A 14,136-nucleotide genomic window follows, 5' to 3' on the forward strand; every position below is an offset into this window, starting at 1 on the left:
CACCTGGGGGGCCGGCGCTGTGGCGTAGCGGGTAAAGCTGCCGCCTGCAGTGCCAGCATCCCATATGGGTGCTGATTCGAGTCCCGGCTGCTCCACTTCTGATCCAGCTCTTTGGTATGGCCTGGGAAAGCCGTAGAAGATGGCCAAGTCCTTGGGACCCTGCACCTGAATGGGAGACCTGGAAGAAGCACCTGGCTCTAGGCTTCGGATTGGTGCAGCTCCAGTCACTGTGGCCATTTGGGGAGTGAACCAGCAGATAGAAGATCTCTCTCTCTGTGCCTCTCCTTCTCTGTCTGTGTAACTCTTTCAAATATATAAATAAATCTTAAAAAAAAAAAAAAGAATGAACCCTGAGGGCCACCTACGGCTTGCCAATACCATCCTCAGTGCCCGTTACTGCAGTGGCGGCAGCCTGCACGTGGGCTCCGGGGCAGGAGTCTTGCCTTTCTGCATTGCAGAGCTTGCTTTTCCTGCAGCCTCTCTGTCAGTGGGGCTTCCTGGGCCCTGAGCCCCCAGCCGGCTGGAAAATCATTCCTGAGCCTCCTTTGTGCCCAGATCGCTATAAAACCTTAAGAAGAAACAGGCGTGATTTCTATTCCTTTTCATAACACTGCTGATTTCCATAGGTCCACAGACTTGATCCCTTTAGACCCAGCTGGATTTAAGGATGTAGGCGGGGGCCTTTGTTATTTTGCACAGATAATTAATGAAATGAAAATGAAGGGGTTGGTGAGCGGTGTCGCAGTCACAGGGGTTCTGTGACAAGCCCACCGTTGACTTCTGCAGAGCTGTCGACAGGCCCAGGCCTGTGGCTTCCTCCCTCAGGAGAGCACACCAGGGGAGAAGAGTCTGCCTCCCAAGAGGCTCAAGGCCGATCAGCAGTGGAGACAGGTGGACAGCCACAGCGGCTGGACACACGTCGGTGACGTTGGCAGAGAGAAAATGGCCAAGAAGGACCTCTCTGGCCACAGGCAGTGGGGAGCCAGATGAGCGGAGCCAGGTGAGGGGAAGGCGGATGTGCCAGAAGACAAGCTGACGTGTGTCTGCCATCTAGTGCCAAGCGGGGAGGAAGACAAAGGAAATCCTGCTCGCGAGCAGCGCGTGTGGGAAAGCAGCCAAGGATAACGGAGAGAAACAGGAGCCACCTGAGAGCAGGGCCAAGCGCGGAGGAGAGACGGAGCAGAGAGCAGGGAGCTCAAGGACGAAACGCAGGGCAGAAATGCAAGGAGAATGTTCCAAGGAGGTGAGAGAAACACTAGGGATGACGCTGAGTGCACAGGAGCAGGAGGTCCCTGAAGGGAGGGGTGGCGCCTTCAGCAGGTGAGGGTTAGGGGAGCCACTGACAGCAGCCCTGCACACAGCTGAAAGGTGCAGTGCACTCACTGTGGCAGGCTCACAAAGGAAGATGAGAGACGGGTGCCAGCGGCAGATGCACGCTGCCCAGAGGAGAGGGATGGAGCCATGGCGACACAGAAGCGTGCCCAGACAGGTGATGGAGGAATCGGAGCCTCCACAGACGGCCAGCTGCTGCCACCTGCCAGTCAGCCCAGTGCGCGGGAAAGTGGGGAAAATTAGCGGGGGGCCTCTGGATGCAGACAGACCTGGCCGACAGGAGCAAGACAGACACGTCCCCGGCAGTGCTGGCTCGGAGCCTGCTTTCACTCACCACGTGGTTATCAGCCCTGGGCTACTGAGCAGCAGCCTGAGGCGTGGAGGTCAGGGCAGTTTCCACGGTCACAGCGGCACAGCTATCAACTCACTGGGCTCCCAGCCACGCAAAACCAACTCAGGGTCTCTATAATCAGACGGCGGCTCTGAGCACTTTCACACTGGCCTGGACTCTGCCCACCCTTTGCCAAAACAGCCCAACCACTTTCTCTTCTGAATGCCCTTCCTCTCGCATGAGCCCCTCGGGACTGTGCTTCCCAGCACGGCCTGCCCTGCCCACCCCTCTCTTAAGTGGGCAGCATCTGCAGAAAACAGGTCCACCTCGGTGATGCGGCGAAGGGTTTATTCACCATGCTTCTCTGTTTTGCAACAGATGCTCTACCGCTCTAAGCTAAAAGCCAATCCCAGCTACTCTTCTGGAAATCAGCACCATCTCTGGGTTCACAAACATACCACAGCTAAAGGACACCAGTCCTGGCTACTACTATGGGCTGCAGGTGTGTGCCCCGCTCGAGTTCACACTTGAAATTCTACCCCTTAGAGTGGTATCAGGGGTGCGGCTTTTGGGAAATACACAGGTCTAGATGAAGTTGCCAGGGTAGAGCCCCAGGATGGGATTAGTGTCCTAAAAAGAGAGTGGCTAGAGTTGGCTGGCTCTGAGTGCACCAAGGAAGGCTGTGGGCAGATATGACCAGACAGAGGGCCTCACCAGAACCTCGGTGTCGACATCCTGATCGTGGGCCCCAGCCTCCAGAACTGTGAGATGCACACACCCGTCGAGGGGATTCTGTGACAGCAGCCCCAGCTGACTGAGACAGCCAAGGGTGTTGTTGGCAAGCAAGCAGGCACAGCTAAGGACACCTAGCAGTCCTGCTTCAGCCCATTTCTGCGGTCCCCATGGGACTTCCTATAGGAAGCCCTGTGTTCTGAAAGTAGCAAAAAGGCTTGCTCTTTGCTTCCAGTCTCCTGACTTGGCTGTCTGTCTTCGATTGCCTGACTTACATCCCGGGCCACCATCCCCAGCTACCCTGCCCTGTGAGGCGGCCAGCACCTTCTGTCTGAACCCTCGTGTTCCCCACCACTGCCTCCCCCAGGAGTCCTGCCCAGCTAGCCCAAGGCATCTTCCTCCCTCCATGGAAGCCCAGCCCCTCACCCGCCACACGGCCACACCCGCTGATCTGCATTCCCGCTGTTTTCTGAGATCAGTGACATTCCTTCTGCAAAGGCTGTCCCAGAACCCAGAACCCTGCAGTAAAGAACCCTCTCTTTTGGAGTTTCTACACTCCTGGTGCCTGGAAAAAGTCAATTTTACTGTTTGTTTTGGGCACTCCGAGAATGATGTAGCTAACAGGATGGGGTTTGCTTTATGATCTCGTTCATTGCTTATCTGATGATTGAGATGTTTCCCAGTTGGCAACACTAAGTGGAGCGTTTTCTTCCTGGTCAATAACAGATTCCTTAATGCAGCTGAGCAAGTTACTCTCCAGCCAGCTGAGGCCGGTCACTAGTTACCTGGTGCCCACCAGCCAACCCCAACTGGCCGGTCCCATCCCCACCAATGAGGCTGGGCCCCGGCAAGGTCCGTTCAGGAAACTGGGCACAGAGGAGAGAGGTTCACACGCCAACTCCTGAGCTCTGCGACAGGGAATCACTCCTCACTGAGAGCTCTGAGCTACAATACCTCATGATTCCTCGGTACTGAGGGGACAGGGTGGGGCTGAGCACGGGCCTGGGGGAGACCCTGTTCAGAAGCACTCCTTGGCCGGCGCCACGGCTCACTAGGCTAATCCTCCGCCTGCGGCGCCGGCACACCGGGTTCTAGTCCCAGTCGGGGCGCCGGATTCTATCCCGGTTGCCCCTCTTCCAGGCCAGCTCTCTGCTATGGCCCGGGAGTGCAGTGGAGGATGGCCCAAGTGCTTGGTCCCTGCACCCGCATGGGAGACCAGGAGAAGCACCTGGCTCCTGCCATCGGATCAGCGCGGTGCGCCGGCTGCAGCGGCCATTGGAGGGTGAACCAACAGCAAAGGAAGACCTTTCTCTCTGTCTCTCTCTCTCTCTCTCTCACTGTCCACTCTGCCTGTCAAAAAAAAAAAAAAAAAAAAAAAAACACTCCTCAGCCTCTCCTGACAGGAGAATTCCTTCTGTCACCATACAGTATTTCAGAGATCCATTTAGGAATTAAAGAGAAGCAATGATCTTTTGAGGGGGAAAGTACTAAATAGGAAACAAAGACTGCAAATAAAAGACATTTAACTTTAACTTGACATATTACTACGTAAGGGTAAACGTCAATGATTTTCAAAGACAGTAATACATACATACACAATGTAGTGTAGCTGGTAAGAAAAATTGAGGTTTACTAGAAAAATTTTAAAAATACGATGGTTTGGGGATCAGATACATATTAAAATGCAAATTCAAATTTACTTTTGTTAGGTCATAAAAATAAGAAAAAGTACTTTTGTGACCTAATGTTTGGAATTCTTGAATTCTGCTTTCAAATAAAGTCTCAGTTCGTTCATTTTGGTAATTTTCAGGTTTGTTCTGAAATGCAGAGGTGAAGTTCATATTTCTGTTTATCAGCTCCTCTCTGCAAGAAACACACCGTGGGTGTGGATCATTTTTATTCTAAACAAATATAAACAGAAAACGAACATACATTATCACAACATTTTCACGTTTAAAAATGCTTTTTGGAAAAAAAAATGCTTTTTGGAGTCCCCTGATGTGTTCTGGGTTCCAGGAATACAGTGCATTAATCCAGAGCCAGCTTCAAAATGCGGGGCCAACGGCAAAGTGAAAACGTAGCGCCCTGTGTTCTGAAAGTAGCAAAAAGGCTTGCTCTTTGCTTCCAGTCTCCTGACCTGGCTGTCTGTCTTCGATTGCCCGCTTGGGCATGGGGATACCCTCGGGCCAGCACAGCCCCTTACAGGAGTCCAGGCCCATCCTGGGACCGACACTCGGCATTCACAGCACACACAGGCCCTCCCCACCCTCCTGCCCGGCACCTGCTGGGGTAGAGGGTGGCAGTGGCTGAGACAGGGAGGAGGAGGTGGGGGCTGAACAGGGCCCGGGCTCCAGGGGTTAGGGAGTGGCTGGCTGAGCTCGGGTTAGTGCGGGCTCCAGGACACGCACCAGGCCATCGGGGCTTTCCTTATAAAACACAATGCCGAGGTCACATGGCTCAGAATGCCCAGGGCCCCAGGGCAGTGTCCGGTGGCACACACAGAGTCGGCGCTCTACAGATCTGAGAAGGCTCGTGCAGGGGAAGCTGCAGAACTCTTACTGCTTTCGTGCTTCTCCTCGGCTTCCAGAGCGTCCACCACAGGCAAACACTCAACACACAGGACCGTGCAGGCCAGAGTGCCCCACACAGACCCGGATGACAGCCGCACGGCCCAGGAACCTTGTGAAAGCACTGCCGCCCAGGAGGGAGGAGGGCTTGAGGACCCAGGGATGGGGACAGGTGTCTGACCTCCCGAGGTTCTGCAGGGGCCTGCGGGAATACGCACAGCCCCGGGAGTGGGCTTTCATGTGCCCGCGAGGAGACATCCAGACATGATAATGATGTCCCCACTGTGCAGGGGCAGGACTTGCTTCTGTACCAAGCTGTCTCAACAACAGGCCATTAGCGGGCAGAACAAACAGGTCCACTTAACTCGGGAAGGAGCAGTTACCTGTGCATCGGGAAATGTCGCGGCAGCTCTCACGGAGCGAGCCCCTTACCTCATTTGCTGTGTTGTGTGTTCCGACGATGCGGATGAAGGAGGCAGGCTGCCTGTCGAAAGTCACCGACTGCCAGGACCTGGGAGAGGAAACACAGCCGGGGGTTAGACGGGGCTGCAGGGCCTCCCCACGAGTGGCCGTCCTTGTGCAGGGGACGACCACCTGGTCAGAGAAGGCATTCCTCCCTGCCCGTGAACACCACTTCGGATGCTCGCAGGGCCCTTCAGGGATGTGCACAAACTGCAGACCCAGTCCACGGCGCAAGAGTGAGGCGAAGGCAAAGGCAGTACCAGCTGGTGGAGTTCATACAATTACGCCCTCTTCTTTGACCCGGGGCTAGCTCACAGGGCTGTTGGCAGTGACGCCCAGCGGTGGGAGTGGGGGTTCTGGGAGGAGGGGTGGGAAGCAGAGCCGAGACGTAGGCTGGGTGGGGCAGGCCAAGGGGAGCGCCCCAGAGTCCCAGTGTTCAGCTGGAGCAGGAGGCACTCACTGAGTCTCCCCTCACCCCATATACAAGTGCTGGCACTGGGGAAGAGACGAGTTCTCCAAGGTCTCCACCCACGCCCACTTCCTGCTTCCACACGAAGGGCCCACCCAGAGGCTCCTCTGCCGACTGGCCTGTTTCTACAAGGCAGTCCCTCACTGACCAGCATGGGCTTTCAGTGAGCAGGCCCTGGACCCGGCCTGATGCTCAGCCGCTCGTCAGGATGTGCTGGAGGGGCACGTGGCCCCCACGACTGTAAACTCCAATAATATTTCTGTAATAAGTGTGAGGGGCTCACAGTGGCTGCCATCCCTCCTTCGCTCACCCAGTGGAAATGCCAGCTGCTGGGAAGCTGTTTCCTGTAATTGTCTAATTACCAAGTAATGCGAGCAGAGAAAATGTATGTATTTGCAGCTTGTTTTCCCCCTTTGGTTTCAGGTGTTCCATCTTCCTCCTCCCCGTGAGCCTCCCACTGAGATTGATTCACTGCTGCCTGGACACCAGTCCCCTTAAGGTCATTAAAAAGTCGTTACCATCCTGTGTGCAAAGACAGTGCCTCTGAAAGCAGTTTTCTGGAAACAGTAAGAAAAATCACCTTCTTTGTAAACACTGTTACTCATACGCGAAGGTGATGCCATCTGACCACCCCCAGAGCTTGCATTCTTGGCCCATGTTCTCAGCATGGGCGTCGCTCTCCTCCTAGTCCCCACAGCTCTCTCCGGGAGACTGTGTGCTGGGATGCGGCCTGCAAGGCCCCACTGTCACTTCTGAACGGAGAGTCCCTCCAGCAGCAGTGAGGGGCGCTGTCCCCGGCTGCGGGGTCACATCGCATGGGCTGTCCCAGTTCCATTCTTGTCCCTGAAGGGTGCTACGGCACACACTCCAGCTGGTTCACTGCCCCTCCAGGAAAGGGAGACAGAACTAGGGCAGTGCCGACAGCCTCACAAAGCACTGCACAGGTGGGGAATGGAGAGAGCGAAGATTCTGCTCCTCTTGCCCGACGCGTATCCAGTCTTCAAGTGATTCCAGACACAAAGGTAAGACCTGACACTTGGATGCTCTCAGGCCTCAACCATAAGCGGACAGACAGGCCCAGAATCAGGCCCCTGTGGCCCTTCCACCCCTCATTCCTCCCTCCATGATGGGCCACCGGCTCAAGGCAGTGCGGGGAGTGAGTGATGCGTCTGGGGCAGAGCAGGGTGCTCCCGTCTCTCACGGCTGCTTCCCTCACTTCCTTTCCTTGCACTCCTCCTTCTCCACAGCAGGCTCAGGGCTCTGGGCAAGGCCACAGCCTGAGCAGGAGGCAGCATTTTGTGGAGTAATAAGATCAGAAGGTCTCAATTTAATACCGATCCTCCATTACATTGCATTAATATCTAATCACATTAGAGTTCATTTTCACTAACACATCCTGAGAGTCGAATATATGATTTCATTTTTAGCAGAACTGGATACCAGTCCTAAGACCAAAGTATCAGGAGGAAGGGCGCCAACTATTAGATTTCATTTCCCCGAAACTCCTCGAAACAACGCTCTTGGGCAAGGGAATGAGGAAGCGGCACGGGGCTGGATTTGCAGGGTCAGGAAAAGCGGCCGCGTCGCTGAGCTCGGCTGCGTGCGTCCTGAGCTTTACTGGTGCTGTGTACATGTGCCCACTGCCAAGGCTGCGGGATCTCTTTTCTAGCAGGTAAAACCTCCAGGAAAGAGCCAGGCCTGGGTGCTGGGAGCAAGGGTTTGCCGGGAACAATGGGTCAGAACACAAATGTGGACTTTGCTTTGAGAGCTTACCAAAAACTCCAGAGGAATGAAGCCCCAGCCCTGGCACTCCCTGGCCTGGTGCCCTGCCCCGAGCTGGGGTTTCCTCCTCTGTCCAGTGCTCACAGAAACAAGACTGCTCGCCTGGTCACACCTAGAATGTGCACCTAGAATGAGGTCCCAATGGTGTCCAATCGTCAATACATACACACATACTCAAAGAAAAATGTCCTTAAGAATGCTGGCCAATGTGTTGCTCAAGATTTTAGCTCTGGATGTGAGAGCTCTAGAGTCATTTACTTTATTTTTATACTCTTTTGTACTGTTTGATGGGGCTCCTAGGTCCAACCACATTTTGAAAAAAATTTCTTTAAAGATTTGAGAGGCAGAGCAACAGAGAGAGAGAGAAAGAGAGGGAGGAAGGGAGGGAGGGAGAGGGAGAGGGAGAGAGGGAGGGAGGGAGTCACTGAACTTCTCTGGGCTTCAGTCTCTATCTGTAGAATGAGAATAATAAATCGTGTGTGTGTGTGTGTGTGTGTGTGTGAAGAATGAGCACGTTCACAAATGTAAGCTGTCTGGAACAGTCTTGTGCGCAAATGAAGCATCCGGAAGCCGATCTGCTCTTGTGACCGCTGCTCTGCTCTTGTGACCGCTGCTACGGTCATTTCACCCAACCTGGACGAGGCGCTGCCTCCCTGGGCCTCCTCGGTGAGTCACCGGGTTTGACCGGGTTTGACTCATCTGCTGCCACAGGCTTCCCGGGGTGCCTGGGCGGCTCCCAGCAGCACTCGCTTCTCGGAGGAATTAAGCGAGTACCTGTTGAATACACTCTTGAGCTGGCACTGCTGGTGCCGTGGGAGATCCGCGCATGAGGCAGCCTGGCCCTAAGAAAGGGAAAATCTCACAGGGAGATGAGCTGTCCTTCCACAAACTCATTAGAGAACAATGCAAACAGTACCACGGGCCCAACGATACTCTGGGGGTGTTCCAAAACTCCCCTGTGTGAGGCTTGGAAGCAATTTTTCCAGAGAAATAAAGCTATACATTTTGATGGGGTTTCCAGGTCCACCCACATATTCAATTTAACTCATCATGAGACTGAACAACCATTTATATGAAGTTTTTAAAAAAGGAAGAAAAAAATTGTGTTGTTGCCATAGGAGTAATTAAACAAGCCAGAAAAACAAGGGATTCAAGACCGTCTCTGGGAAGCTGCTAGGTGAGGATTAACTACTCTCCTGCATACAGAATCAGGGCAGAGCCGGACCGGTGGGCGGTCTGTCCAGAACAGCCTGTCATCCTGAAAGCCACTCCCAACCCGCAGGCTCGGGGTGGCTTACAAAGCTCTCTGCAATAGTCATGCCCCTCATTCGGCTCCAGACAGTGGGCTGGGAGGGCAGGCAGCCAGCGTGCGGCTCAGCGGGGAGGAGACTGAGGCAGGAGCAGAGAAGTGGCCCGTGTGATGGCCCAAGGCTGCACGCCTGTTCTTGTGGGCTCCTTCCACTCAAGGGCACAGCGAGGAACTTTCCAACAATCTGGTGACTGGAACACTGACTACCCCAGGGCCCAGGGGTAGTCCTGTCATCTCAGGGCTGCAGACCACAGTGGCCAGTGCCACGGGTCCTACCCACAGGGGCTCCCAAGCCGCCCTCAGGCGAGTGAGTCCCGAGAAGCCTGTTTCCCGTGGGAACTGACGGTGAGAAGGGCACGCACAAGGAGCGTGGCTGGGGAAAGGCACGCTGACTGCTGGCTAGTACGCTGCATCTTTACTCTCACACACAGGGCAAACTGGGAGAGAGAAGAGGCTCAGAGGGGCTCTTCCTGGAAAGACCTAAGTATGGGGGGAGGATTCGAAATCCCAGGGGGTTGGAGCAGGCACTCGGTCTGGCGGTGAAGTCCAGGGTTTCCCACAGTATCTGGGTTCAATTCCTACCCCAGCTCCGGATTCCAGCTTCCTGCCGATGCACCTTGGGAGGCAGCTGTGTGCTGGTCCAAGCAAGTGGCCCTTTCCCCAGAGACCTGAACTGTGTTCCTGGCCCCCAGGTCCAGCCCTGGCCATTGCGGGCATCTGGGGGAGCGCATCAGCTAATGGGAGTGCTCTCTGTCTGTCTCTTTTTCATTCTCTCAAATGAATACATTAAGGGGAGAAAAAAAAAGCCCCGGTAATCTTAAAAAACAAATACATAAGATTGCACTGAAAGGCAAGGTATAGGACAGCATACACAAAGCGAGACTGCCCATAGAACACTAGCCAGTTACTCAGGAAAACGCGTTCATATATGCTAGCAAAACATGTTTAAAGATTCTGGAAGGATATACGCTACATTCATGGCCGTGGTCGTCTCTGAGGAGAAGGCAAGGAACAGGACTGCTGGCAAGAACAAAAGAAACTTCAGCGTTAACTGGGATGTCTCATTTCTTTGATTAAAATAAAAAAGACTTGAAATGCATGTGGGAAATATTAACTACGGTCAATTGCAGGGGATGAGTATGTGAGTGAATGTTATATTATTTTTTAGTCTTTTATATATGTTAAATAGTCCTTGAGGTAAATAAGAGAAAAGAGGATTAAAATACTTTCTGTGTTTACGTGAGAAACAATTTGCCAGAGGGGGCATTAACTCAGCTGGGGGAAAGGTGGGACTGGTCCACAGCGGGTTACAGATATGCCAGGTTGTGCTGCTGGCTGTGGACAGCTGTACCTTTGTCTGAAGGAAGAGCGCTCCCAGGCGGGGAAGGGGTGTGCACCTGCCATTGTATGGGCATGGGGTGTGTGAGTGGCTCCACATGATGAGGGCACTGCACAGGTTCAAGGTGACAGGGGGAAAGGAAGATGGCAGAGCCCGCTGAGAACGCTTTCCATCTTAAGCCCTGACCTGTTTAGACCACGCCTAGGGTGTGCTGTCTTCTTGAATCTGGAGAAGTATGTGTCTCTGTTGCATATGCTATAAAGAGAATGCCAACGCCAGAACCTTCTGCAGCAGACCTGATGAAGCTCTGGGGGGATGGAAACGACAGAGTATTTGACCAGGGCCAGACCGGAAGTTAAACATGGCAAACTGGAGGCAGGTGTCTGGTGTTTCCTTTATCAGAGTGTCTGAGTTTGAGTCCTGGCTCTGCTTCTGATTCCGGCTTCACACTAATGTTCGCCCTAGGAGGCAGCAGTGCTGGCTCAAGCACTTGGGTACCTGCTGCCCACGTGGAAGACCCAGACTGGGTTCCCAGCTCCTGGCCTTGGCCTGGCCCAGCCCCGGTTGTTGCAGCCATTTGTGGAGTGAACCAGAGGATGGAAGATCCCTGTCTGTCTTTTTCTTTCCAAAAAACAAAATGAATAGCCCCCTGAATGCATGGTTTAACTGCTCCCTCCATTGGGGGCAGTAAAGCGTTTTACTCTATGCGTCACATCAATACACTACACACACATAGTCTCCCTCTCACAAAGCAGGCAGGAAGGATAGGAGATGTGACCAACCTCTGCGTGAAGCAAGTGGTCCACAATGCAGGGCCTAGAGAGGCTCACCAGCCACGCCTAAGGGCAGGAGTGTGCAGGGGACTGAACCGAGAGGAGAGGCTGAAAGCAAGTATCAGGACCAGGTGCACTCCCCAAACCCTTCCCCTCCTTCCTGCACACTAGGGAGAAGCCCTCCCCAACACCTCCCCAGGAAGAGACACATTTCTCCCCAGAGACCTCAAGCAGCGAAAGTCTGGACTCTGGGGGCAGCAGGTACAGCTGAGAGCAAGTGGATTTCCCAGGGGGGAGACTCCCAGACCCCTCCCCGCTCTCTGCTTTCAGGCCACTGTGATCCAGCCTTGGCCCCGCCACAGGACTCTGATCAACCCAGGAGAAAAGGTTGAGTCACTGACATACCTCCTTCCTTCTCTGTCCCTCCTTCCTTCCCTGCACAATATTTAGCAAGTGCTTACTGTGGAAGAGGGCCATTGGAGACCTGAGAAACAGCAGAGAACAAAGTCCCTGCCCTCAAGGAGCTTCCATTCTGGTGAGGAACAGACAAGCAAATAATCGGAGTTAAAGAGTGTGGTAGAGAGATGTGAGGGCGATCTGGCTGCGATATCTGTCAGCCCATTGATCGCCAGGGTTGATTCGGCTGATCTGGCTGGCTAGACGGGTGTCCCCTTCCTCCCTCACCGCTCCATGTGCGTCCCTCCCGAAGCTGCGCGCTCGGTCGAAGAGGACGACCTTCCCCGCTAGAGGAGGACCGGTCTTCAGTCAAGGGTATACGAGTAGCTGCGCTCCCCTGCTAGAACCTCCAAACAAGCTCTCAAGAGTGCGGTACAGTGAGAGGGGCCCTGCTCATTCAAGGAAGGGCTCTCTGGCAAACTGACAGCTGAGCCACGACCTGACAAAGGGAGGGAATGGGCGGGCAGATCTCCAAGAGCACCCCAGTGAGAGAGACAGAAGGCGGCCAGCTAGGGTCTGATGGAGGTCGTGTGCCAGGGGCCCCCAACAAAACCCCCAAGCCCTGCCTGATGCCCTCAACGCAGGTCACAAACCCACCACGTAACACTCAGAGGTGAGCAGCCTGTCAAGGACAACCAAAGAAAGGCTCTAATGTGGCAGAGACTGACCCGCAGCAGACAGAGAGGACGTAACTCAGAAGGCAGGTGCACTCCAGTAGGCAGATACAGCTTCAGGGACAGACAGACAGAACGTACACGCACCATCATCCCCACCTCTGAAATTAGAGTAAGACAACATGAAAAAGGGACACGAGGAGAATAAGAAAGCCTTGTTGTAAACTACACCCATGAGCTGAAGTGAGTAATATCCCAGGTTGTCATGCTATAAGACAAAGAAAATAGAAGACAATGGACAGGAGAGTAAGAGGGTCCCCCTAGGAGGTCTGTGTCTAAGCAGCAGACGTCCAGGAAGGAAGAGCCGAGAAAGCTCAGCTAGGAAACGGTCAGGGTCACGTGTGAAACCTTCCCAGACACAAATGACATGAGTCTCCAGGTTAAGGAGCCCACTGAGAGGCAGGCATTGTGGTGCAGCAGGTTAAGCCATGGCTTGGGACACCGGCACCTCATGTCAGAGTGCCTGGTTCAAGTCCCGGCTACTGAGTGCTCCCGATGCAGCTTCCTGTTAACGTGCCTGGGAGGCAGATGATGGCCCAAGTACTTGGGTTCCTGCCACCCATGTGAAAGACCCAGGAGGAGCTTCTAGCTTTGGCTGGGTCTGGCTCTGCCTGTTGCAGGCATTTAGGGAGTAAACCAGCAGATGGAAGGCTTGTCTTTCTCTCTCAAATAAATAAACTAAGTTTTTTGCCCACTGAGTAGCCACTGTGGTCAACAAGAAAAGAATGTATTATTATGAAACTTCAGAAGATCTCAAATGTCTCGGGAGAGTACGGGACAGGGAAAGCAACCAAAGACCTGGGGATCAGATTCACTTGAGACTCAGAGTTTTCAAAAGCAACAGAGAGAACAGGCGAACAACAGAGTGCTTCCTTCCATCATGGGGTGGACATCAGTACCCAGTCACAGCCAAACTACCAGAGGAGGTTGCGGACGGAATAAGAAACTTCATTCAGGCATGAATCTCCAAAACTTTATCTGCCATGTATTCACAAGAAACCGCCAGGAAACGTGCTTTACCGAAACAAAAACTAAATTAAGATGACCAAAGGGACGGGATTCAGAAAACAGAGGCTGTGACACAGAACAGAGCAGGAGAACAGAGCAGGAGAAACTCTTAGGATGATGGGAGATCACCATCCAGACCCAGTCCAGATCCAGGAGGGAAGGCAGGGACTTCAAGGGACATCTCAAGGGGACAAAGAGACTGATTCGCCAGACGAATGAGACCAGGCAGAGAGAAACTGCATTGCGTTGATAAAAGTTAGCAGAAAGAATCAGTGACAGGCACACAGAGCCGTTCACGATAGGCACAAAGAAATCTAAGTGATTTTTCACCCTGGGAAAATGACGGAGGAAAGAAGGATGGGGTGGGCATTTGGTGCAGCACTTGGGGTGGTGCCTGGGATGTCCACATCCCACAGTGGTGTGCCTGGGGCAGAGCCCGGCTCTGTGCTTCTCACTGGGCTTTCTGCCAATCACACCGTGGGGGGCAGAAGGTTATGGCCCAAGTAGCTGGGTCCCTGCCACTGATGCTGGAGACTGTGGCTGAGCACCAGGCTCCTGGGCATTTGGAGAGTGAGCCGACAGAGAGAAGCTTGCTCTGTCTCTGTCCCTCCAGTAAATAAAAAAGTTAAGAAGAAAGGTGGTCATACTATATGAAGTGGCTTGGCACAGTCACGCTAGTGCCAACAGTAAATTGAAATTAAAAAATTTGGGATACAAAGAACAATTATCATCTCACTAAGCAGGAGGATGGGGGAGGAGGGAGCATGTGAACTCGCCTGGAAGCGAGGGTGGGCGGCAGGGGCTGCAAGAGTGAAATCCTCATCTTTCCAAGTAGGAAGACGACAGATAATTTCAGTGATTAAAGTATGCAACAGCAGAACCACCATACAGTTTAGAAACAC

General features: G+C 53.5%; 1 protein-coding gene across 2 annotated transcripts in view; it reads right to left on the minus strand.

Moving 5' to 3' along the window:
• BTBD9 (BTB domain containing 9) overlaps positions 1-14,136 on the minus strand; it is a 453,793-nt gene that overhangs the window by 11,739 nt on the left and 427,918 nt on the right. For both annotated transcript variants that reach the window (XM_062186048.1, XM_062186049.1), the window contains exon 10: positions 5,395-5,473. In XM_062186048.1, the coding sequence (XP_062042032.1) occupies positions 5,395-5,473 (79 nt within the window). The remainder of the gene's footprint in view (positions 1-5,394; positions 5,474-14,136) is intronic.

The sequence above is a fragment of the Lepus europaeus genome, chromosome 3, assembly GCF_033115175.1.
Source record: "Lepus europaeus isolate LE1 chromosome 3, mLepTim1.pri, whole genome shotgun sequence".
Taxonomy (NCBI): Eukaryota; Metazoa; Chordata; class Mammalia; order Lagomorpha; family Leporidae; genus Lepus; species Lepus europaeus.